Raw genomic sequence first — 23,619 nt, 5'->3', positions numbered from 1 at the left:
ACAAAAATGGTCACTCCTTATACCCCAGATGATTCAGTCATAAGCCTGATTTTATAGTAAATGCTGCCTCAGATACGCAGCGCGAGCTCTGGCCAGACGGGCCAAAGGAGTTCTTGTCTCTTCTCCTCAGACATGATGGCGCTGCGACGTGCTCTTTGTCGCTTCATGGAAGGACCCTTACTCATTTGACAGTCCCTTCAGCTCACTCCGTCTACAGTACGCAACATCCCCCTAGGTATGAAGCCTAAGATACGATAATTTGACAAATAAAGCATGGGTCTATCATCATAACTTTATTGGAAGTTGAACTGATCCAAGAAGCAAAAACAACCGACGAGCATACATCTTGCACGTGACTTGCACTGGTTGGGGATCGCCAGTCCCCTGATGCGCTGGCTCTTGAATCCATAGAATCAATTGATACCCACTATCCAGAGGGCATCTACCTCCGCAAATACCACCCACTATCCGAGGATAATCTCCCCCCTCAACGTCAACGAATTCGCTGGTACCGCGATCTCACTCATGCACTATGCCATATCCACGGCCTTGGCGTCGTGCACGCAGATGTCCGGATGGACAGTATTTCTCTAGATGACCACAACCGTGTGATTCTCTCTGACTTTGGCGCTTCCAGCCCTATTGGTGCGCCAAATGATGTTTCTCCGATAAATGGCCCTTCGCCGACGTTATCTGAGAAAACAGATATATTCGCCATGGGGTCGTTGATATATCAAATGGAACATGGCGTCAATCCTGAACTGTCTGTGGACAGCCATGGTACGTTAGTCTTGCCGAGTATACACACCGGCCGGCCTATGCTTGATAGTATTATTCGAGATGCCTGGCTGGAGGGTTATGGACGTACTGTGGAGATGTTGCAGCGAATTGAGGCTATTGATACTATCGGTGATGGTGATTTTGCTCAGGGTCTTCAAGGTCAATGTACTATCTCAACAAGAGAACTGAGAAGTCGTGTGCGGGAATGGAGGGAGGGTCGTGAGGATAGATTTGGTAAGTAGTATATTACCCTTGCGATGTCTTATGTGTTTGACTCTTAGCTAATGAATATGCATCTATAGGCAGTGTTCTCGATGGTGTACTCTCCGAAGACCATTTACAGAGCCTAGCTGACCGGTATGGATTGGATAGAGGTGCAGGGTTACGCTTTTGATCATCGAGATATACTCTTGTAGATAAGGTAATAGTAAATACGTATCTCACTATAAGTCATGGTTCAATAGTCTAAGGGCTTAGACGTACAATGCAAGAGAATAAGCCCCAATGAGTCAATCCAGTTTTCTCCTCTCTTTGCCCTTTGCCCTCTCGCCTTTCGAAAATCGCCGAGAGTAGTAGTCTTTTCCTCCACTCAACCACCACCTTTCAACCCTACCAGAACGTGGATCTAGGGTGTTGAGATGACTAGAGGGCTTAATCTTCCTTAGCTGTCTAGTGCACGCAACTCGGTTTGACAGTCAAGAGAGGGTCGATAGACCAGAGCGTTAGGCGGCGACGTCTGTCAAGGTAGGTAATATCTCTGTTGTACTTACTTATCAGTTGTGGTGGGCTGTTCAGCTGACGGGATGAAAAATATTTCGAGAGCTGCGCGTGATTTGGGGATTGACTTGTGAGGGGAGTGTGCACGACTTGACATGACAATATGAGGAAGGAAGCTGATTATTAGCCTTGATTAATTGAGGGGATATTGTATGCCTTTCATTGTGTCCGTCTCTTGGAACTGGTTCTTGATTTGTAGATAGAATGCGAGCAGAGAATTAGTGGCATCGCTTTATTGCGTGTAATAATTGTATGCTCAACTGGATAGTAATCCATTGCCAGTAGTGAGAGGGAAAGGAAACGTGAGCAATCAAGTACTGGGTTCGCCTTCAATCAGAATACATTGAGAAACGACTGATTCTGACTTCTACGGTGCTCACTCCTGGCGGGGCAAGGGTATCAGATCGCTATAATCCTCTGCAGCATGAGACATCTGGGTCAGGGCAGCCATGTCCCTACTTACTAAGGTTCTAGCCACGGCGCTTGATGAGTGTGCGCATGTGGTGCGTTGAGAATTTGGCATGACTTGATGGTTTGGTTACCACTTGATTTGTTTACCACTGGTTCAAGTCATTAGTATATGTTAGTTCGGTTATTGATAGGCAAGCTGGAGGACTAGGAGGCAGCGTAGGTGGCAGGCTTGTGATCTCGGTTGTCGATGCTGTTGTTGATTGGTGAATGTTACATCACAGATGTGGTGTATATGGTGGAGGAGCCTTCCTAGCACACGAGGAAATATCTAGACGTTGACCTACGGCTCCTCCGGTGAGTCAATGAAAGATGAGGGGAATGGATCTATGTGGGTATCCTTGTAAGTCTTTGACAGGCTGTCGACAATTCTGCTCGTTGCGGGGCATGAAGTAAGCGCTGTGGGTGATAACTGCAGTCTGAGCGACCCCATTTCGAATGCCTTTCTGCAACTTTACCATGCGGGCACTCGAGTGTGTGACACTACATCCCACGGAAGTCAAGAAACAGAGACGCTGTGGCGTAACCGACAATGGTGATCGCGCTTCCGTGCTCTGATCCTCTGCACCGTAAGTGTTGGGCCAAAGCTCTGGCGCTGTTCGTTACCAGTAGACTATACCTTTACCCACACAACCAACAGCAGGACTCCCTCCGTCGTTGTAAGGAGCCCTTTCATCGGTCTGTAAGCCCAGGATAGTAGTCCAACTCAAAAGCTATCAACGTGTCGGCTACTAATATCGTGCCGTTTCTGGGCCGGCTTGCGATGTAGTTACTACAATCCCGCGCCGTTGGATGCACAGAGCGTCTGAGCATAAAGAGGGGTTCACACGCAGCCATGTGCATCAGCTACCCTTAGCCAACCGATCGTGTCGATGGCAAGCCGGGTTCTGCAAGTGCTGGTGTGACATGGCCGCAGGAACGCCAAGGTGTGGTAGTAGCAACATTGCAGGCAAGTCGAGATCAGTCACAAACCCCGCGCCTGCAACCCGCTATCCCATGGCAACGAGGACCCTCAACAGTCGGATGGGCCCGCTGATTCGTAGAAGGGTGAAGAGACGTGAAGACACCAGCATGACTTGCAGCCGCCCGATAAATTAAGTGCCGACAAAATAAGGTAGAGAGACAAGCAGCATCGGTAGATTGGCCCAGCTGCCAGAGTAGAGTAACAATGGAATTGAAGGATGCAACAAGCAGCGCTAATCACAGCACGCAATAGGCCTTCTGAAGCCATGGCTTGTGCAGAAGTTGGGGTTGCGGATGGGCGAGCCGCCCTCTTGCCGGAAGGTGGGCTTGCGCATTAACGCTGAGCGAACCAGGAGGGGCCAACGCACATCTTCGAGCCGGAGAGATCGTGAGGAGTCATGAATCCAGCGCCGTCCCGGCGATAAGGACATGTTGTATATGCAGGATGCATTTGTGTTTGGGAACATTGACAGGGTAATGGAGACTTTGACTCGAGGAACCAGGCGCGAAACTTCCTGGAGGATTCGCGGCTTGTTGGATTGTTGGATTCCCGCTGTGGACAGACGGATATATCCTTGAGGAAAGATATAAGAAGGAGGAAGTCGACGAAGTTCAATATCCATCCAAACAGCAGCAGCAGCAGCAGCAGCAGCACTTCACTTTCCTTCTCTACTCCTTCATATTGATCACTGCCGGACAAGCAGGCACGGCAAGCGCCTTACCCGATCCCCTCATCCACATCCTGACACTCCACACACCCTCAGCTCTGCCGTGCTCCTGGCGGCCAAAGATCGCCACCATCCGACTCGGTGCTTTTGGAGAGAAGGCGAGGCTTTGGCGCCGAGTTGCTGAAAGGAGCTGAGCGTTTAGCCTGCTTTGGGGTTAGCGTGTCACACGGTATCTTACTGTCTGGTAACTTTACCGTGTCAGACCGCAATACCCGTACCGTACAGGAAATCCGTCTGCCTTTGCGTCGGCGTCAACTCGAGATAAATAATCTTCCTCCACTTCCCTCCCTCTACTTTTTCTCTCCTTTTTCTCCTTGCGCGCTAGAGCAGCCGAAGGGTCTTCCACCTGTCCTTACTATATAGCTTCGTGCTTGCTGTCATCCTGGTGGACGATACCTGCCCTACCTTCCAAGTCCCTTGCTGCCTCAGGCTTGCCGCTGCCTACATCTGCCTCTGCTATACTATACCACGCTTCCCTTCTACTGCCACGCACAACGTGACCAGCTCAGGCGCGACCTTGTGATTCACCAGTCATCTGCTGTGAACGTGTCATATATAAACCGTCTACCTCGTGCAATCTTCTCATACACCACCTCAGATCTACTGTCAAAATGCCTGCCAAACCAATTCTTCATCCGTTGCGGACGCCCAAGAACATGACGTTCCCCTCGGAACTACAACCAGACAATGGAGTAAGGCTAGGTGCTCCAGGAAAGCAACAAGATGAGAGTCTCTCAACACCTATCACACCTCCCGCTGCATACACCGAATTCCTCAAATCATTCACGCCGGTCTTCACCCCGGATGGCAACGGAGGTACCGTCACCCGCTTCGTCTGGGACAAGGCCAACAAGACCCCCACATCCCAACCAGCCAGCGCAGTCAGTGGTTCATTCAGCTTCCCCGAACCAACCAGACCAGCTACAGCAACATTACCCCCTCCGTCACCCTATGGAAGTGCACCACACGGTCGTGACATGATGAGTCTGCGTCGCTTGCGCATCCCGCCGCCAATGCGGTATTCCCCTACGCTGGAGACGCCGCGCAGTGCAACGACGCCCGTCCTATCACCGTACTCTTACTCGTACTCCCCGGCCGATTGGAAGATGCGCTACTGGGATGGCCCCCGGAGTGCAACGGTGGGGAGAGTCAGCGTGCGTCATGTTGTCACTCACACGGTGACGTATAAGCGGACGCAACTTGAGGATCCGCCCAAGGGGAAACGGAGAAAGCATAACGAGACCAAGCAGGAGGAGGAGGAAGAAGAAGATTCCTAAACAGGATGGATTTTAGTTCGTTCGACTCACGATTTCCTTTTTACTGTTGTTTTCTCTATGGTCATGGTACTAGCGCAGGGTCCGGCGTTAGGAGTTAGGAGGTGGGGAGGGAAGAAGCAAGCGAGACATTTTATTATCAGTTTTGTTCGGAGCAAGCAGTGCGATTTGAAATTCATTTTCTTCCTCACTTCAATCAACTACTTCATGTGATCGATCAGTAAGCCATGTAGCATTGCTAGTAGGCAAGTAAGGAATGGTAAACTAGTACTTACAGGGTTGATTCATGTGTATGCGTTGGCAATATACTAAGCAGGGTATATACGCCCAGCAGAGGCTCGACCACGACCACAACGGAGTACTATGATCCCCACCATTGACATCTATCGATTTCAATCCCAATTCCAATATTCTATTCCTATTCTAATTCAACCCAGTTCCTCGCGCTTCTGACCAGAGCCTCACATTGAACAATCGAGCCCAACCCCTCTCTTCTCTCCCATAACCCCTCATTCAATGCACTCCCAGTCCCCAAACCAATCTCCCAGCATACGATCTGATGTATAGACACCTATATACAACGCACAGACAGAGAAGACAGTTAACCCAACGAACCCCTCTTTTCTTCCTCCCACTCAATTATACTGCTAAATAATGAAGTAACCCCTCCAATTCCACCACGTGTAACCCAGACCCATCTACCCTACCCACTGGAATCACAATACTAAGCGATAGCTCCACTAAAACCTACGCACCGTCCGAGCTGATAGGAAAAGGCTGAGATGCGCGGTGCTGCGCCGCATTGAATTTTCTTCCCTTGTCTATCGGGATTGGGCTACTGGGTTTGGTTGGGTTGATTTGTACCCGGGGATGTGGTAACGGGGATGATTGGTGTGGGTTGGGTTGGGTTTGGTGGTCGGAGAGTTACTAGTTAGTTAGTTAGGCTTTGGGCTAAGGGGGCAGGGAGGGTTTGGCGCGGTGAGGGTGGTGGTTGGTGAGTGCACAGGCGCGGTGTGGATTTAGCTGGAGGGGTAATTAGTAGTACTAGAGTGTAGAGGATATTGGGATTGTAGTTATAGAATGTGGTGTTGTAGAGAGGGATTGTTGGGTAGATGGTAGTAACTAGCTATGCTATGTGGTATGTATGTATGTAAATAGTGGGGGTAATTGAGCTGGGAAGGGTGTAGATGTAGATGTGAATGTGTGATTTGACTTCACGTAAATAGAAACCTTTGATAGAATTTGTATACCATCACCATCACAGTAGTAATACTTCATAAGGATTGATGTAGAACGAAGTAACTGACAGACAGACAGACAGACAGAGTCATAGAAATAAATTACACAGTTACTACCACCGTAACAAGCCCTACGTAACGCACCACCACCCATAATACCAATACCATACAATACCAACCAAACCCATCATCTATCTTCCTGGCGGCAACAACAACCCTACATCCTACCCTCACTCCCTCACTCCCTCCTAACACAGTAATCAATCTCAAGTACCTACGACAAGGTTACTTACTCCTAGTATGCATTCCATCGCTTATCCCCAACGAATCACAACGATGTGAACAGCCTGCTGTGATCTAGGACGGGTGCATCTCGACCCATGATTGGATGACAAGGCGCGCTCTTTGTTTCATCTTGTTGCTGAAGAATTGCGGGTCGGGGTGATTGGCCTGCTTTTGATGTGCTAGTGGGGAACCGAGGATGGGATGGGGGCAGTGATGGACGGAGGTGATTACTTTCTAGGTAATAGGGTCGGTAGTTATTTACTTTGGTTCTAGGGGGTGTTCGAAGGGCTTCTAGATTGATTGATTGGGTTGGGGGTTTAGTGGGATTATACTAGTACCCTGTTCGGGGTAAGATTATAGGGTAGGGGATTGTTGGTTGTGGCAATAGTAGAGAGATAGTAGCTGAATACCTGGTAGGTATACACTGTAACTGTGAGTCGAGTTCACTTCAGCCTCATGACTCTTCTTCTGTGGACACTTGGGAGGAAGTAGTAGTCACTGCAGACTGCGACTTCATTGCACAGACCGTATAGACAGACATAGACACACACACATCCGGCGCGTCCGCGTCCAGCCAGCAGAGTGTCTGTCTTCTCCGCTTCAATTGATTTGATACAGAGATAAAGTGGCCGCTGCAGTTAAGCGCCGGCACTAAGCCCGATGGGGCCGCAGTGGATCTTCCCCTCTTCTGTTTGTTGATATTATTGGTGGGATGGTATAAGAGGGATGTGTGGGGGATGGAGAAGACGTGTGGATAGTAAATACTAGTAGTCAGTAGTAAGATACTACTCTGTAATAGTAGTGAGACGAATTAATGTCCTATTTTTGGATGTTTCCCTCTGCTAATACTGCATACTGCATACTGTGTACTCTCTACTCTACGTTTGATTGGAAAAACAAGATTCTTCTGGTCACTAAGCGGTTATGTCATCTGCTTACTTGCACACACGGCAATCCCATCACCAAACCTAATGCACCTGGACGCCATTTCATCACATCTCAACGCCCAGTCATTTTGCCGCCGGGATCTCAGCCGCTCGGAGGATCACCCATTCTCTCGCTGGAATCCTTCTAGTCAGTCATTAGTCAGTTAGTCCATCGTTGCATGCTTCCCAGAAAAGTAACGAGGGGCCGGCACTATTACTACCCTCGGCGCTAAAGTAAACACTTCCTGGTCATGCCGTCCCTCCATCTATTCGACCCAATCCTGGCGCTTCTGAACCCTTCCATCCTGGTCGATCAGTTGGTCGGCCCCCTGTTAGGAGGGATAGCGCTGTGGATTCCGGACAGATGGTAGGTTAGTTGCTGTGGATACTCCCTTGATTCGTTCAATCACAGGCTGTCTGTTAAGCGCCGACGGAGAGACGGGATCGAATCCTCGCGTGTGAGCAAGTGTCTGGAGGGGTATTTCTATTTTCATCACAGCAGGGAAGTTATTTCTGGTAACGCCAGGGTCTACTGGACTAGTCCTAGCCCTCCGCGATCTGATTGGCCTTGGGGTCCTGGTGCAGGTGTACCCTGCTCGGTGCTTATGTATTGCTATTTCTGGGACCTCATGGGGATATTTTTGGTAACGAGCACGACGGTGTTGGATGCAACGGATGCGATGGATATATGTATTGTTGAGCATCCAAGATGAAGTTGATGATGGAGATGGACTCTCTTGTTGCTCGCATGCTATGTTGTCCTCTTAATACCGGTCTCCTACCTACATGGTAGAAGTTGAGTTCAATGGAGCAAAGTGTCTGTGGACACAGCCAAGCCCCTCACACTCCGTCCGAATTGCCCCTCGGAGCTGTTCCTGAGAGGCTTGATTTGACTGGTTGAGACTATCCAGTATCGCCCAGACCAGTAGCTATTCCGCACATCTTGTGCAGACTCTAGTCAGACTAGTACGTTGCTCACATAGGCAGAAAGTGTCCTGTCAAATCAGATACTGATACTTGCATAGTCGTCCCATCCTCACGAGGGGTAACCCATCTGGCACCAGAACTGAGTCAGTTAGTTGGTCGTCTACCTAACTAAACCAGATTTCCAGCGGTTAACAAGGTTATGCCGCCCCTGTGACAAAGGATGCATGATTCCCGCTCGCTGCAGCAGTGGATTGACGACGCTCCCCTCCTTGATGCTGCGCTGTCAGCCAATCAATGGTGCGGAGTGGCCTCCAGTAGTGATGAATATAGCAACAACGCTGCGTGGCTGTCAGGTTCTTATACAACCTTAAGCGCAATTCCCCTGCATGACGACTGTTCTTCATCACTCGGTGAGCGGGTCATGGGGCAATAACCACAGCTGGTGTCCAAGGAAGGGTGACTCGACCCCGCGTATTGTCGCCCATGTGGTGATCCAGCGCTTGGGTATGATACGGTTTGGTACGACTGGTTTTACAAGAAATGAAGGGAGACAAAAAAACAGGAAAAAAGGAAAAAAGAAAGAAAGAAAAAGAAATAGAGACAAGTGGATGGGGGTGAAGTCACTGTTGGTTCAGTGGGTGATGGTGATAGGCGTCTAATAAACCACTGTGCCACCATCACGGCGGCAATGAAGGACTACATCTAGACCAGTGTCCGCACATGAATTCCTAGCACTTTGTTGGGTAGTGCTAGACAGGTCCTCTTTCCTGCCTGTGATTGTCTTCCCTTTGTCCTCACTAACTAGTTGGTGAGATTGACATCATCAGTGGTTTGCTCATCAACCATGGGATCTAGTGTTCTGGCAGGCTGACTGACGGGCAACCGAACCATGGAATTCGGCCGAAGAGGGGACGCCTGACGGAGCCAACCATGGTAGGGCGGGGGGGATTCTTTAGGGTTCTGGAACTGAGAGTGAGAGAGTCTAGTGAGGGAGAGAGTGGAAAGAAGCTGATTGAGACAGTAGGGAAAGATGCTGACCGATGCGGTGTGATGCCAAGAGGCTATATTTAGAAGCGGCGAAAGAAGAAGCAGCAAAAGAAGAGGAAGACGAGCAGAAGAAGCCGAAGAAGAAGAAGTGCTCGTGGATGCCCCTCTCACTCTCTTTTTCTCCATTCTTACTCCTCTTCTTCTTCTCCTTCTTCTATCTTCTTTTCTCTCCCTCTCCATCTTCTCATCTCGACATCATCATTCAAGGCTTTCGAGGAAGATACTAACTAAGCTTCCACCCCCACTGCAACTGAACTTCCCGACTAACTAATATAATCATATTGATTAATATTAATATTGTTGTTATGCATCGAATTGCCTGATGCGGTGATCCCCTCTTATCCCGTGATCTGCGCGCGCCGTTTCCTTCCCAACCCTTTCCAGCGCCTCTCCAATTATTATTCTTTTCTATTTTCCTCCATATGCATCCTCGGCCATCTTATCTGCTAGTGTCTTGCGCTACTTGCTCCATCTCCTCCTCTTCCTGATATCCGAATTCGAATCCCCTCGATCTTCCTCTCCTGTCTCTCTCTCCCTCTCTTCCTCTTCCTCTAAAAGCCCCCTTCTCTCCCTCCCCCTTATCTATCCCGTCTGACCGCCCTCTTGCCATGGCTCACTCGCTCCCTACGCCTTTCACCCCAAACAGTGACTTTGCTGCCCTCGACTCCCACCGCTTCTCCACGGGTCCCATCACTATCACCGCCCTGGCCCGCTTCGAGTTCGAGGCGGGCAAAGCCAACGATGGCACCAAAATCATGATGATCGAGTGGGAGGACGACGCTATAGCTCGCTCCTCCTCCTTCCCCGGGGGTTCCTGGCATGTTGCCTGGGAGGGTAAAACCGCCGTTCTCCCTGCCGATGAGAAGACGAGCGACAACACCCGTCGAATGTACTTTCTACTGCCGCCACACGTTACTATCCCTCCCACCGTCACCCTGTCATACGAGCCCCCGGCTCACGCGCCCCCGTCCGCCAAGAATCCCGAGCCCATGCAATTGAACCCGCTGCCAGCGATATTTCCTCCAGAGCTCGGTGCTGATGGTCGCTCGGCGGGCAAGAAGGGCGTGCTACACACAATATGGGCGAAGAAGCGGCTGCAGGTGCTGGAAAAGGAGATTCGGGATGAATGTCTGAACAATGCTGAGGGGATTGCGCTGCACATGGCTCTGCAGGAGAAGGAATGGATCGAGTCCAACTTTGGTGTGTCGCTGTCTCCTGACGGGCCCAAGGTGGTCGGGCAGAGTCATCCAGATCCGCATTACCCTATGGGGCCTGCGACGCCAGTATCACCCAGCAGTGGAGGCAAGCTGGGCGAGAAGCTCAAGGGGCTGAAGCTGCAGACGAGCGAGCGGGAATTGTCTCCGAAGGAGGGTGCGTATATACCTAATATCAGAGACTAGAATAATGCTAACAAGCTATGATCAGCCTCAGCGCGACATCTACTATCCCCGCAGTCCCCCGACGTGGCCGTCTCCTCGTTCAACTCCTTCCACAGTATACATCGCCCGACGCGCAGTCCTGCGCCCGCAGCGCCAGAAGCCCTACGAACGGTGGTGCACTACCCACCGGAGTCAGTACAGGCACAGCAGAATGTCGAACACCACACGGGATTCGCATCGATGGGAGGGATGGCGCGCACAGCGAGCGCCGACTCAGGCGAGGAACTATTCGCAAAAGCACTGAGCCCGCGGACGCCAGACCTGCCGCGGAGTCCATTTTCATTCCGACCGGAGGGACTGCAGATGTGAGGGGCGGATGCTTGGGTGTAACAATTTGCTTGCATTGATTGCATTGATGATGGATTGGATGATGAACTGTGCATTACTGAACTGATACCTATGCTGTACATAGATGATACCTTTGAAACTGCAATTCATAGTAACTGATACCATACACATCCCACTACTACCATACTTTGACTTCCCCAACACTCACACCATCTCACCTCTCCCACCCCCCAAACCCACTCAACTAATTTGATCAATTCCTCTTCTTCTTACTCCCCCCCTCCTGACCCTCACTCTTCTCACTTCCCCCCTTCTTCGAAGAAGTACTAAAACTCTCCACCTCCTGCGCCTCCTTCCTCTCCGCATACCACTGCCCCGCCTGCAACACCAACACACCAACCAACACCAGCGCAAGGATGGTATTACTCGCCGCCAACACCTTCAAACTATCCTCCCTACCCAGAATCTGCCCCTGCTCAACCCCTTCATCCCCTTCCCCACCTCCATTCGCAGCACCTTTGACCACCAACTCATCCCCATAAACCCCGCCACTAACCAACCTCAACCCCTTGACAATATTCGCAATGTAGACCGTAATCCCACACATATACAGCACGAGACTGGCGCCATCGAACAACATATTCGATTCGGACGGTTTGTACAGTTTCATGATCAGACCGAGCAAGCCCAGGAAGATCACGATGTGCAGGATCCGCGGGATGAGCGGCGGCGAGGCGTGCAGGAATCGCAGGTGCGATTCGAAGTAGTCGAAGTGCGTTGCGGGCGTGGGTGTCGTCGACCAGAGGATGGGGTAGTCGTAGGGGAAGAGGGAGAAGATGAGGCCCAGGAAGAAGGATGTTGCTGTTTATTATTATTTCATTTTGTTAGTGGGGTTGTTATTGTTGGTAGGTTGGAGGGTGAGTGAGATTGGGGGGGGGGAATGTTTGGGGGGGGAGAGAGAGGCTATTGGGGGTGGTGGTGGTGGCGTACGGCAGACGATTAGGAAGGTCGCAAAGGACCCGTTGCGGAAGGCCATGGTGAAGGCCGACGGGGTAGTATTCCCGTTGGTTTATGGATGGGTGGATGTGGATGAGGTTGGATTGTTGAGGAAGAGGAGGAGGAAGAGAGGAAGAGAAGATGGATTGAGATATCGGAGGTTAGAGCGGGCTTGGCGCGACCGGGTTGGTACCAGTTCCAGTTCAGCCTAATCGCCTCTAATCTACTTATCTACTTAGTTAACTGCTTATTTGTTATCTACCCATTACCAATCCGCCATTATAATAGTACTATACTAGTACTGCACTATGCATGCAACTCTATTATATACGCCCTCAATGCCGCAGGCTGCTCATAACTAATCCCAAAAAAATTCAAACATTGCAACGTAGATGGTATCTCCCGGTATCCCGCAATGCAAGCAATAGAACTCATCCTGACAAACGCCTTTTTATTCTTACCGCTGATATCGCGGTAATGCCTCATCGCCGCGCGCCGCGCTGCCCACCAGCTGATGGTCGCCTTCGTCATCGTGAAACACCGGCGCCGTCGGCGCATCCGTCGACCTGCCAGGCGCCTCCATAACTTCCACATCGTCGGGCGCACTGACTTCTGTCATCAACCGCTGTCGCTCAAGCTCCTGCTTGTCCTCTCCAGGCGGTTCGGATCCACTGGCGCCCGCCGCGGTGCTTCCAGGCACGACGGTCTGCACCGACTCCGCAGAGATCACCGCCCGCGGGGTCCCATTCTCCGTCGGTGACGGCAGGTGGTGGTAGTCGTTAAGATGGTCGTCCTCCGGCAGCACTGGCGCCGTCGGAATCGCCATCTCAGATGGCCCAACCCCGGCATCGTCAGGTGGGCGACTCGGCAGGAGCATCTGCTCAGCCCGCCGGAGCCGGCTTTTTTCATCGCTCGGCTCGTCGGCCGGCGGCGTCGACACCATCTCCCCAGGGTGATATGCCTGTGGCTCGCCTGGGTACTCCTGACCTGCGTATTCAGGCCAGTGGGATGGTTCCCGCGGGAAGCCGTAGTCTTCTTGCGCCACATATTCACCTTCGGCGTTGGGGGTCGGGGACTGGTCGGTATTCCATGTCTCGCCGTCCGGGCCAGCGGGCTGCTGATTGGGATCCACTGGAGCGGACGTGGAAGGCGTGCGCTCTGCTGCCTTCACGCCGCGCTGCGAGTCACGCGTCCCAATGACCACTTCGAACATCACCGCCACCACGCCCTTTTCACGTCGAATCTGATCGGTGTCCAGGATGTTACCCGCCCAATTCGCCGTGATCACGCTGTTGTTGACATCTGCCGGGTTCAACACCTGCCCGCTGGAGGAGAAGTTGCCGCCCGAGGAGACCATGTTGAACCGGGGCAGAAACCGGTCGGGCGAGGTGAGCTTGCCCCGCAAGTCGACCACCACCTCCACATAGTACCGGAAGTTGATCATGCTCCCCGGCGTGCGCGTGATGGTCGGAAACGTATCCTCGGGTACCCGGATTGAGGTCTTCACCAGCGCGGTGAGGTTTGTGGGGTCCACCACCAGCGGTGCAAATGTCTGCGCTAGATCCTTGCGGAACACCCCGGTGGTGCGGCTGCTGCCAAGTGTCAGGCCGCCCAAGCCGGTCCGCGAGCGCGGATAGTAGTCTTCGTAAATGGGCTTCTTGCCATCCGCGGGTTTCCCCATCGGGATCGCCGGTTGGAGATCAATCCGCCCCTGGCGATACAGTGTCACGATGATCCCATGCGCGCTGCGCACCTGCTTGCAGTGGTTGATGGTGACATTAATCGGCAAGGTATCCCCCGGCAACACGCCTGCGCGCAGCACTTCTGCCTTGGCCATAATGGTTCGATCCGTCGTGGAGGGGGTGATGCTCCGGGCTTCGCTGTTCCGCATTCCAGTACTCGTCGATGAGCTCGGGTCGCTGGGAACCTGGAAGCTCAAACTGCTATTGCTCCGCCGACTCGATGAGCTGACATTGCTGGGCGCCGGGCTCAGAGGGGGGCGGTTGTCAATACTGTTGCCGCCGTGGGCTGACGGATCGATGGAGAGTGTATCAGGCGCGTCAGATCCGGCTGACTTGGCCTTTGCCTTCGACTTGGACCGTCGGGTGATCGGCTCGAGGGTGACGACGCGCGGCTTAGGTGGGGGAAAGGGCGCGATGTCAATGTTTTCTAGGACGTTGACGCGTCTCCGGCACGTCGAGGTCGGGTTGATCGTCGTCGGTTTGGTCAGGGTGGATGTAAGCATATATGATATCGTGCCTCGTTCGAACTAGATGCGACTGCGATCAGTATAACCCAATAAGATCCATACAGAAGGGGATCCACGCACATTGATGCTACTGGGTAGCGCATACGGGGGAAAGCACATCTCAAAGCGAAACTTGTAGATCCCTTCTTTAAGCCGACCTTCCCCGCAAAGTACGACCTCGTCTTCGAACAGTGTAGACAGGCCATTTCCCAGATATTCGGCACCGCGACGCCCGCGCCCCGGCCCCAAAAAGCCCAAATCCGGGGCTTGTTCACCCGGGGGCACGGTATTCTTGAAGACCTTGACAAAGCCATGGAGACAGACCACCAGATGTGTAATGCGAACGGGCCGTACCACTGTAAGGACCACGGTCCCACTGATCACATCCCCGGGAAAGTATGAGCGCCAAGGATCGTCCGGTTCGATGTAGAAGTCGGTGATGCTGCGATTTCGTTGACCGAGTTGCGAGCGAAATTTGGAGAGGAGGGAGCTGCGATTCCGACCGAGCGGCGAGGGGGGTTGTGAGGGGAGAGGGTTGACGGACATGACACACGACCCAATCCATGCACGAGGAGGGAGGGAAGGAAGGAGAAATGGCGACCGAAAGTAAGGAAGTCGGAATCAGGCGGACAACGAGCTGCTAACGGCGGAATTCAGGGGAGGGGGCGGGTGGACGATGGGGGGTGGAGGACTGAAGGAGGGGAAGAATGAGGCTGGCAGGACCGGGGCTCAGCAGCGTCACTACGGTCAGTCAAGTGACGAGACGGCGACGAGGAGGTGGTGGTCGATGCGGACGCAAGGGGGAGCGAGTCGATGAGGAGCAAGAGTACACTGTCCAGATCTCGAGAGTAAAGGAAGACAAGAACGCGATCGAGACAGCTGGGAAATTCTCCGTCCAGACACCATCGATCAATCTACCGATAAACCGGCCCGATGTGTCCGTCGGGCGCGAAGGCAGCAGCAACAGCAGTAGCAGCAGGGTCAGTCTCTCGACCGGTCCAGGATCAGTTCCAACCCCAGCCGCAGCACAGACAGCACTAGAATAGCCAAGCGCGCGTCTTTAGTGGGATGAATGGGTCCCCTTGTTTTGCTGGTCGCTGACGATGCGGGGAGTTTGGTCGGGGAAGATCGTGTCTCAAATCTCGGAGTTTGGGGGAGGGGGGGAAAAGAAAACGAAGAAAGGAAAGGAAAAGAGAGAGACGAAGGGGAAGATGACAAGTAGGGAGAGGTATCAACAGTAATGGTGACAGGCCCGCATCATTTCTCGGCTGGAATTTCCCACGATCACGGCCAAAGGGTTGACAGAATAGCCCCTATAACCGGGATATGCTGGAGGGGAGGGGATGGGGTGGATGATGGAAGGGAAAAGGAATGGATAGTCCCGGGAATTAGTGTGGAGGGAGTCAATCACGGGGGAGGAGGGTTGGTTAGAGGATGACAAAAGAGCAGTCGGAATGAACAGGACACGCAGGAAGTAGTCGCGAATGGTAGTAGAGAAGAAAAGAGGAAAAGAAAGGAATGGATCCGTATGGAGAAAGGGGAGGGAGAGAGAAAGAGGAAGGGTCAGCAGTAGGGCGGCGTAGTAGGTGTCAAGCAGAGAGAGGGAGTGATGGATGGAGAAAGAAGAAGATGATGGAGGGATGGAGATAAGCAGCCCGGCTTGTGGTCGAGGTCAAGCTTCTCTTGGGCCGTTCGTGGCTGGGCGGTTTCCACTCGGAGCAAATCGACTTTCCACTGATTCTATTTTCTGTACGAATTGGCTTTTGGTTTGCCTGCCGTGAGCTGAAACTATGCTTGTAGGGCATGGTGATGGTAATTATTATTAATATTAGTCTTTTAGTTATTAGTATGATTCTCCCCCCATTTTCCTTTCCCTGACTAGTCACATTGACTACCACTCGTGGCTCATTAACTCGAAATAAAACTGACTAACTAATTAGTCCCCTCAAATGGACCAAGTTAACCACAAAGTACTACTAGTTTAAACTAGTGGTGAGCAGCCGCTGACAAACTTCCCGACGGATGGATTGATGGATTCCATGACGGCCCATCCTAATAACAACCACCACCACCACTATTTATTCCTAAGCATCAACCACATCCAATCCATCCATTAGTGATCAGAACCGGATTACTTCATCTCCATCTCTAGCTCACGCAATCCTTCCCCCTCCACGTATTCTTCCTTATAACATTCCCGCTGCACCATCCGCAACACCTCCCGATCCCCTCCGGTCACCTTATCCACATACCCTTCCAAGATGTAGATGTTATCCGTCCACTGATGTGCCAGTCGCCGATACTCCTCCGTCTCCTCTTTAATCTGCGGTAAGCTTTTCCCCTCCGAACTCGTCGCCAACGCCATCCACTCCCCCTGCAGTTGATGTGTCTCCCGCTCGAGCACAGCCTTCTGCTCCATCAATCTCCGGCGCTCTTCCTCACCATTCCCATTCCCATTCCCATCCCCATGCGCCTCTTCGGCCTCTTCCTGCACTCTCGCCTGCTTCCGCGCAGACAATCTAGCCTCCGCATCTTCCCAATTCCCTCGGACCCGATCCACCTCCCTCCGTAACCTCCGGATCCGCTCCTCGCGCTCTTTCTTCTCCTCTCCCCCAAAACACCAATACCAATTCCCACTACCGATCTTCTCGACCCGGATCCGTCTCTCATCCGCCAATTCCTGAACGTACTCCTTCACCTGTATCCCGTTTATTGAGGCCACCGACGGGATCATCTTCTCCAGATCCTTCAGGGTGTGGCACGTCCCCGTGGCCCGCAGATGTGAGACGATCAGGGCTTGTTTGGCACTCCTGGAAAGTTTAGGCGGCTAGCTCGACACAATAGTTATTTTCTGTTTTTTTTTTTCCCCGTCTTATTTTCTTTCTTGTTTCGTAAAGAAAACAAGACAGAGAGACAGACAGACAGACACCCTTGGACTAACGCACCCACTAAGGCACATAGTAGTAGTGCTTTGCTTCCTTAGTGGCCTTGATGGGGTGCCCAATCACTCGCCCCATTGGTTGCGGGGAAAAAGACGAAGGCGTCGACGTACCATGGTCAGGCAGGTAGCCTTTGGCTACTTGCTGTGTGTCTTGGACTTTTGCTTATGTTTGGACCCTGTGGAGAGGGGAGGGGGAAGGTGTTTCCTGTTTGAGGTTGCTGACAGGCATAAACGAGATTAGTTAGTGGGGTCGGAGGTGTCCTGCTGGTGAGATACTTACAGTAAGATGGATGGAGTTGAGTGATGAGGATGGACCGGTGAGTGTGTGTCTACTTCTCTACTACTAGTTCTGGACACCCCAAACAGTAAAAGTTCCCCCCGGTCATGTGGCATCACGGGGTCGACTTCAACTATAATGGTCTCGGTATTGTTTGTTCTCCCCGTAGGGCTGCTGAGTAGTCATTACTACTGGCAATCACGTTCATGTCCTGCAGTTACAGGGGAGCATCCCCTGTGATAATAACTAGACGCCTTCTATATTTTTTTATTTCTGTCTCCTCCCGCCTCTGTTAAATCTTTTGCCCTTACTGCATACAAACCCCGCTCCTCTCATCCTTGCAAGGCAGGCACTGGGTCGATGCGCGACATCATCGCCGGAATTCGTCCTCTTCTGTCTGTCCTTGTAGGGAGAGATACGTAGGTCTGCTGACACTGTCCCCCGATCCCTTGTCAAGCAATCGGAATGGCGATCTCTATCTAACGGGCTGTGTGTGACACAAGGTATAGATAACACGCCAGAATTGATACCTCGCTACTGTTGTGTCATCACCACAGTTTGAACAAGGAAGAAGGCAACAGACGACCGTCCTATCATCGAAATATCCTCACCATACCGACGCGGCACATCAAACAAAGCGTCCCATACGATAAAGCCTAACCGGGGCTACAGACTTCACCCGGGCAAACAAACCATCTGCACACGTTAGACCTCAGACCCTTGTCCCATATTTTTAAACAAAAATCCCCCCATTCGCTCAACCTACCAACCTCCTACTTTCCCGACTCATAACGCACAGATCACGCAATTCTCTCACTACTGTTTATTATATAGCACCCAGTAAGTAGGGCATCCATCCAGCCGATGCAGATCTTTTCCAAGCACCACGCACGGATCAGGTAATTTTCGTGTGTGTTCCATACAAGCGTGCAGCTCACGGACATAAGCAAAAGCTTGTGTCAGCCGATGCCCATCCTGCCCTTACCACTGCTGGGAAATTATCGACCAAAACACACGTCAGCTGAGTGAGAATCCTAAGTTGTAGTGAAGACGGCTGAAGGGGAAGCAAAAAGGGTCTGAGACACTCTGAGGCAAGATAAGGTTTTCTTTTTGACGGCCAGTCTATATCGCAGTGAGCTTTTGCTTATGAAACACGGCTATGGGCGGCGGTCAGAGGGGCGAGAGGATTACTCCCACCCCCTCCACTCCCTCCCTCCCTTTTGTCCGTGAGTAAGTTGGTGCTGCTACTGGGGTCTCGCCGATGCCGGCTTTCTCCGGCGTCTGCTTTGGTTCACCTGCCGGGGCTGTCTTTGTACTGCGGTCTACGGGTTAGGATATACCGAGGGGAGCTACTATAAGCGGTTAAGGTATATTTTTGCATAAGCTGACGGACGGACATAGAATGCTTAGCTTACCTTGCTGATGTAGGGGAGCCTGTTGCTGAGGTGCGGTTGGGTGCCTAGGCAATCGTTAGTTATGCGATAGTTCAGTCAGGAGCTGCACAGCAGAACGCAGAGTTCGGAGACTGATCCGCATTTCTGCAGCCCTCTTGAGCTGGTTGTTTGATAGTCTCACCTGGTCGGACTGCGAACGGGGTCATACGTGGATTCCGGCAGTGGTGACCTTGATTGTAGAGGCTTGGTGCGGGAATGGCGGCTTGTTGCCGGAAATGACATGATGACATGTCATCAGACTGGCGGTTTGCCCACGCCAGAGCTACTTTCTCGTATGCAGTATGAAACATATTTAGGTTACAGGTAAGGAATTTCGTGGATGCTATTAAGGTATTGTGGAGGAATTTGGATAGAAACAGGATATTCTGATACAACGTGCATTCCGCAAACTTTGTTCAAACGGTCAAGGAATGCTTGGGTGAAGAAGTGTGAGCAGCAATTGACCCTGGGGTGCATGAAGATGGACGGGCCAGTCCAATCAAGGTTCAACGGCATTCCAGCAGATGCACCAGCCAAGATCTTGGCGGCGCCGGGTCGACGATGATCGCGGGCTAAGATTTGCGATGTGCAACATGCATAGGGATCTGGCTCCTGAGGTTGACCGGGGCTGGCCGAGGTGACTGATCGTATAGGAAGCAAAGACATGATGCTTCTTATTGCTGCCTCATTCAGACAGTCGAAAGTAAGGGCCTGGCTAGAGCCGAGACAGGCTTGCAGTACCCACGAGCCAAATGCGTCTTAATCTAGTGGCTTGCTGAAAGATGAGATCTCTGATCCCTTACAGTTGCGCATCCAGCCAAGCAATGTTGATATCAATCCTCGCGTATCGTATTGTCCTCAATTTCTGGTTCTGGCGCCCTAATGATGAGCGGTCACCATAGGAGTCCGCGACTGGAACGGAGCCCGAATGGATGATGCAACAGTAGTTGTGGAAGGTAGACCACGCCACAGGTACAATAACTGCTGAGTAGCTTGCTAGACCTCACCACCGCTCATCATCTTCGATATCCAGCTCGGTTGCGGAGGTCATTTTACGACCCAACTTGCGCTTCTTTGGCCGCCTCTTATTCACCACCACGCTCTCTAACTCGTCACCCGAGCTCGCCATCGTACTACTCTGACCGGTATTTGCTCTTTTGCGGCGCATATTTCGGCTGAGCTGAGGGGCTAGTGGTATTTCGTCGGTCGGGATTTCCTCTCCCTCGACGAGCACCATGTCTCCGGTTTCACCCAAAGATTCCTTGGCCATTTCCTCCATCAAAATCCCCATAGCTAACAACGCTGTCTCGTCCATGCTCTGGTAATCATCCCGTCCTCCGTCGATCGTCGCATGGTCATAGTAGTCGGCCGAATATGCGTGAATGGCCTCGAGTAGCTCGGAGCTGGGTAGGGGGCAGCTGGGTGGGAGGGCCTCATGAGCAAAGTAGAAATCGTTTTCTTCGTAGCGCTGCGGGGCATTTTGTCGACGGAAAAGAACTTCCTCCGGACGGACTGGACGAGTGCTGGACGATGCGGTATCGCGGTATTTGGAAGAGAATGGGACCGATGGCAGAAAGCCATGATGATTCACCCGACCTGAACGCAGTCAGTCTGCTGAAGTGGGAGACAAGCCATGTGAAGACGAACCGGCAACGGCATCATAGACAGTCGCTTGTCGCTTCTGTCGCCTGGAGCCGAACTCATCTTGTTCCTGGACTTCGACGACATCGGGAGTGGGAGGTCGGACGAAGGAATTCTGGCTCAATGCAAGGGATTTGCCGTAGGACATAGTCCCGGATTAGCTAGAGCCGCCCGTGCGAGAGCATCAGGAAGCTTGTTCCCAGGAAGGACCGGACGGCTGGAAGAGACTCTGCCGGTGGGCAAAGTTGATACTTCCGATTGCTTTTGCGACGCCCGGAAGATTTTCCCCTTCGTGATTGGCATTCCGGCATAACCTTTCTCCGGCAGGTGTTGCGGTCATGTGAGAGCGAGTCATCCCATCTACTCATCACACCAACTTATCTGCCTTGTCCAGATATATCTTCACGGAGCTCGAAGAAGAGCTCTGTTGGCCTAATGAATGAATGCGTATCTTCTCAATAGGGTTCTGGGGTCCATAAGTCCCTCGACCTTTCATGTCGCACAAACCACGCGACTTGTTCAACAGCTCGAGCCGGCGCCTGGCATTCGCTTCTCGGCACGTAGAGACATTCTTTTAGAAGGAAGTCAAGAGGATGCAGGCTTGATTTTTGATGATGAGGTATTTGCTCACAAAGCGGGAGTGAATGTGCTCGCCATCGATCACTATGACGGCCGATTGTATGTTACACTCATCCTGTGCCTAGCTCCAATTAACGGTAGACAGCATGGTCTCTGGGGGTGCAGACCCTTCAATTCGTCTGTGGGATTTGGAGTCACGAGGCTCAGAATTGAAACATGTGCACCAGTCCGTGGCATCTGTAAACAGAGCCTCGCACGAAGATGCCCACACTCGTGCCATTACTTCCATCTCCATATACCCATTTGATCCCACACCGTCTACTATCTTGACAACCTCGTACGATGGCACGCTCAAGCTTTCGGCTTTAGCGCCCGCAGCTATTACACCTGTGCACACATTCAATCTAGACTGCACACCGTACACCCATTCGCTGTCGTCCAATTCTGCGTCTCCTTTGCTCATTGCAGTAGGTACCTCGGAGAAGCCGGTCCGACTACTTGACCTACGTTCAGGTCTGTCGACACATGGTCTCCCTGGACATGAATCTTCAGTCCTGTCTGTATCATGGGCTCCTCATCAGCCACACATCCTGGCTTCTGCGTCGGCAGATAATAGAGTAATCCTCTTCGACATCCGCCGGGGAGGCCACAATTCAGCGATCGCAGCACTAGACATGGATGATGCTGTTGGACTCGTGCGCCCGGGATCCACCCCAGCATCCTACCAGAGCCGCCCCGCATTCTCGCCGCACGCTCGAGCCCATAATGGCGCCGTGACCGGTGTCCGGTGGACGTCTACCGGTAGTCACCTGGTGACCGCTGGCCAGGACTCTCGGATTCGCGTCTGGGATGCTGGGACAGGTGCAAACACGCTTGTACACTTTGGTCAGCGTGTCCGGAACAGTGTGAGTTCACACCTGGCTGAACGGGCACCGCTTGTCATACCTCGCGGAGTGGTCACCCCTGGGCAAGAAACGCTCTTATGGCCAAACTTCAATGAGAGAGATGATCGTGGGGAGATCTTCATGTTTGAACTTCGAGAGGGGGCTTTTGTCAAGCTTCTTCGCGTACCGGGTCTTGTGACCGGTCGTCAGCAGTTTCAGGGCCGCTCCAGTGCCCTCAGCGCTGCGAGGATCAACGCCCTTGCTTGGCGCGGCAACGGTGCCTCAGGAGAAGGGATTGAGATGTTTTCGGCTCATGGCGACGGAACCATTCGCACCTGGGCCTCACGGGAACCCGAGGGTGAGCCTGACGATGAAGCCGAAGAGGCCGAACGAGCAGACCGCAAACGCAAGCGGGATGTTCTCGACGAGATTTACCGAGGATTTATAGGCTAAGTATACGATGAAGAACTCCACAACAGGACCAAACATAGCATGAAATAAAAATATCGTTTCGTTCATCTATAATACATCATGTTCATGTCAAGCATATCCCAGATATGCATATCTTTATTCATTTCTGATCTGATGCTCGCCAATAGCATCTTCGTCCTCCCCAGAGAACCGCTCATAAGCACTGCGGTTTAGATTGGAGTGTTTCAGGTTTCTGGACTCGCCCTTGGCACCAGGGTGGTTGGTACCGATCAAGTTCCTCTTGGACTCGCCTTCAGCTGGGAAACTATCACCGGTTCCAGTGATGACTTCGCCTGAGGGACCCATGTCTCTTGTGCTGCGAGGCATGTCGGTGGAGTTGTCGGCGGCAAAGGCGGAGGTCGGGTGAGCGATACCGTAGTTATCGAACTGAGAATCTTCGGAGCGCTGATCAGGGCGAGGAACGGAGGGGATTGTGTTCATGATGCCTGCATCATTGGGAATGCGAGTGCCCTCGGGAGCCATGTCCTCGAGACGTCCGCCGCGGTGAGGGTCAGAAGACATATTGAGTGGTATGGTGGTATTTGAGCTTCGTGAAGTTTGAGTTTTTTAGGGTGAAATTGAGTGAAATTGATTATTGTTAAATTGATTGGATTTGTTCTGGATTGGCGAGAGACCATCAGGCCAAGTTAGTTTATATAGCTGATGAGTCGGGCTGGACTGACATCTGATGTCACTGTCCAGGCGCGGATTGAGTCTGGGCCATGATGAGGCTATGATATCAGCAGGGTCCCAACATGCATCCGAGCGCAGGGAACCAGTGAATCGATGATGAAACATGCAAGGATCTATGGAATACTCCAACCCAAATCTAGCCGAAGGTTCCATCGACTCCGGTCATACAATTTGGAGACGAAGGCAAATCACGTCAGTCCCTAAGGTACCCGCTATACGTTGCCATACTATCACCACCCGCCCTTTCAGCACCACCACATCATGGTTTGCAACATTACTGGCCATCTGACAGGTACGCCATTCATAGATGGTCTTA

General features: G+C 52.1%; 11 protein-coding genes across 11 annotated transcripts; 5 read left to right on the top strand and 6 right to left on the bottom strand.

Annotated features, from left to right (window-relative positions):
• Positions 1-575: 575 nt before the first annotated feature.
• Positions 576-1,174, top strand: BO85DRAFT_487807 (uncharacterized protein; the record flags this gene model as incomplete). Its single annotated transcript, XM_025663480.1, has 2 exons — positions 576-1,014; positions 1,083-1,174. The coding sequence occupies 2 exons, from the start codon at positions 576-578 to the stop codon at positions 1,172-1,174; spliced, it is 531 nt and encodes a 176-aa protein (XP_025515906.1).
• A 2,080-nt stretch (positions 1,175-3,254) lies between these two features.
• Positions 3,255-3,850, top strand: BO85DRAFT_438209 (uncharacterized protein; the record flags this gene model as incomplete). The annotated part of the gene is made up of 2 exons (XM_025658660.1): positions 3,255-3,309; positions 3,492-3,850. The coding sequence occupies 2 exons, from the start codon at positions 3,255-3,257 to the stop codon at positions 3,848-3,850; spliced, it is 414 nt and encodes a 137-aa protein (XP_025515905.1).
• Positions 3,851-3,994: 144 nt separating this feature from the next.
• On the top strand, positions 3,995-5,091 carry BO85DRAFT_291002 (uncharacterized protein). The gene has a single exon (XM_025655266.1). It carries the CDS (start codon positions 4,328-4,330, stop codon positions 4,991-4,993), a length of 666 nt encoding a protein of 221 aa, XP_025515904.1. The 5' UTR covers positions 3,995-4,327; the 3' UTR covers positions 4,994-5,091.
• A 3,819-nt stretch (positions 5,092-8,910) lies between these two features.
• On the bottom strand, positions 8,911-9,811 carry BO85DRAFT_290835 (uncharacterized protein). The gene is made up of 3 exons (XM_025655264.1): positions 9,594-9,811; positions 9,239-9,540; positions 8,911-9,167 (listed from the first exon to the last, which is right to left on the bottom strand). The coding sequence occupies exons 1-3, from the start codon at positions 9,599-9,601 to the stop codon at positions 9,022-9,024; spliced, it is 456 nt and encodes a 151-aa protein (XP_025515903.1). The 5' UTR covers positions 9,602-9,811; the 3' UTR covers positions 8,911-9,021.
• Positions 9,808-11,277, top strand: BO85DRAFT_290383 (uncharacterized protein). The gene is made up of 2 exons (XM_025655261.1): positions 9,808-10,784; positions 10,839-11,277. Exons 1-2 carry the CDS (start codon positions 10,022-10,024, stop codon positions 11,159-11,161), a joined length of 1,086 nt encoding a protein of 361 aa, XP_025515902.1. The 5' UTR covers positions 9,808-10,021; the 3' UTR covers positions 11,162-11,277.
• BO85DRAFT_290651 (putative secretory component protein shr3) lies at positions 11,273-12,257 on the bottom strand. The gene is made up of 3 exons (XM_025655262.1): positions 12,131-12,257; positions 11,481-12,001; positions 11,273-11,412 (listed from the first exon to the last, which is right to left on the bottom strand). Exons 1-3 carry the CDS (start codon positions 12,174-12,176, stop codon positions 11,410-11,412), a joined length of 570 nt encoding a protein of 189 aa, XP_025515901.1. The 5' UTR covers positions 12,177-12,257; the 3' UTR covers positions 11,273-11,409.
• A 336-nt stretch (positions 12,258-12,593) lies between these two features.
• On the bottom strand, positions 12,594-14,930 carry rim8 (pH response protein PalF; the record flags this gene model as incomplete). The annotated part of the gene is made up of 2 exons (XM_025655994.1): positions 12,594-14,405; positions 14,466-14,930. The coding sequence occupies 2 exons, from the start codon at positions 14,928-14,930 to the stop codon at positions 12,594-12,596; spliced, it is 2,277 nt and encodes a 758-aa protein (XP_025515900.1).
• A 1,287-nt stretch (positions 14,931-16,217) lies between these two features.
• Positions 16,218-17,565, bottom strand: BO85DRAFT_449078 (putative GAJ protein). The gene has a single exon (XM_025660084.1). The coding sequence runs from the start codon at positions 17,116-17,118 to the stop codon at positions 16,516-16,518; it is 603 nt and encodes a 200-aa protein (XP_025515899.1). The 5' UTR covers positions 17,119-17,565; the 3' UTR covers positions 16,218-16,515.
• Positions 17,566-20,038: 2,473 nt separating this feature from the next.
• BO85DRAFT_487801 (uncharacterized protein) lies at positions 20,039-20,824 on the bottom strand (the record flags this gene model as incomplete). Its single annotated transcript, XM_025663479.1, has 2 exons — positions 20,039-20,631; positions 20,683-20,824. 2 exons carry the CDS (start codon positions 20,822-20,824, stop codon positions 20,039-20,041), a joined length of 735 nt encoding a protein of 244 aa, XP_025515898.1.
• Positions 20,825-21,115: 291 nt separating this feature from the next.
• Positions 21,116-22,592, top strand: BO85DRAFT_459187 (WD repeat protein; the record flags this gene model as incomplete). The annotated part of the gene is made up of 2 exons (XM_025661635.1): positions 21,116-21,354; positions 21,401-22,592. 2 exons carry the CDS (start codon positions 21,116-21,118, stop codon positions 22,590-22,592), a joined length of 1,431 nt encoding a protein of 476 aa, XP_025515897.1.
• Positions 22,593-22,649: 57 nt separating this feature from the next.
• Positions 22,650-23,535, bottom strand: BO85DRAFT_290718 (uncharacterized protein). Its single transcript, XM_025655263.1, has one exon. The coding sequence runs from the start codon at positions 23,130-23,132 to the stop codon at positions 22,707-22,709; it is 426 nt and encodes a 141-aa protein (XP_025515896.1). The 5' UTR covers positions 23,133-23,535; the 3' UTR covers positions 22,650-22,706.
• Positions 23,536-23,619: the final 84 nt, after the last annotated feature.

This window comes from Aspergillus piperis (genome assembly GCF_003184755.1).
Source record: "Aspergillus piperis CBS 112811 unplaced genomic scaffold BO85scaffold_8, whole genome shotgun sequence".
In the NCBI taxonomy this organism is placed as follows: Eukaryota; Fungi; Ascomycota; class Eurotiomycetes; order Eurotiales; family Aspergillaceae; genus Aspergillus; species Aspergillus piperis.
This window is presented reverse-complemented; position numbering and strand designations above follow the sequence as displayed.

Coding starts and splice junctions, on each gene's coding strand:
- BO85DRAFT_290718 (XM_025655263.1), bottom strand. CDS start 23,132: ATGTCTTCTGACCCTCACCGCGGCGGACGTCTCGAGGACATGGCTCCC.
- BO85DRAFT_290383 (XM_025655261.1), top strand. CDS start 10,022: ATGGCTCACTCGCTCCCTACGCCTTTCACCCCAAACAGTGACTTTGCT. Junction 10,785..10,838: donor GGAATTGTCTCCGAAGGAGG/GTGCGTATATAC, acceptor AGCTATGATCAG/CCTCAGCGCGACATCTACTA.
- BO85DRAFT_290651 (XM_025655262.1), bottom strand. CDS start 12,176: ATGGCCTTCCGCAACGGGTCCTTTGCGACCTTCCTAATCGTCTGCC. Junction 12,002..12,130: donor GACCTTCCTAATCGTCTGCC/GTACGCCACCAC, acceptor AATAATAAACAG/CAACATCCTTCTTCCTGGGC.
- BO85DRAFT_291002 (XM_025655266.1), top strand. CDS start 4,328: ATGCCTGCCAAACCAATTCTTCATCCGTTGCGGACGCCCAAGAACATG.
- BO85DRAFT_449078 (XM_025660084.1), bottom strand. CDS start 17,118: ATGATCCCGTCGGTGGCCTCAATAAACGGGATACAGGTGAAGGAGTAC.
- BO85DRAFT_290835 (XM_025655264.1), bottom strand. Junction 9,168..9,238: donor CATGGTTCGGTTGCCCGTCA/GTCAGCCTGCCA, acceptor CTCACCAACTAG/TTAGTGAGGACAAAGGGAAG.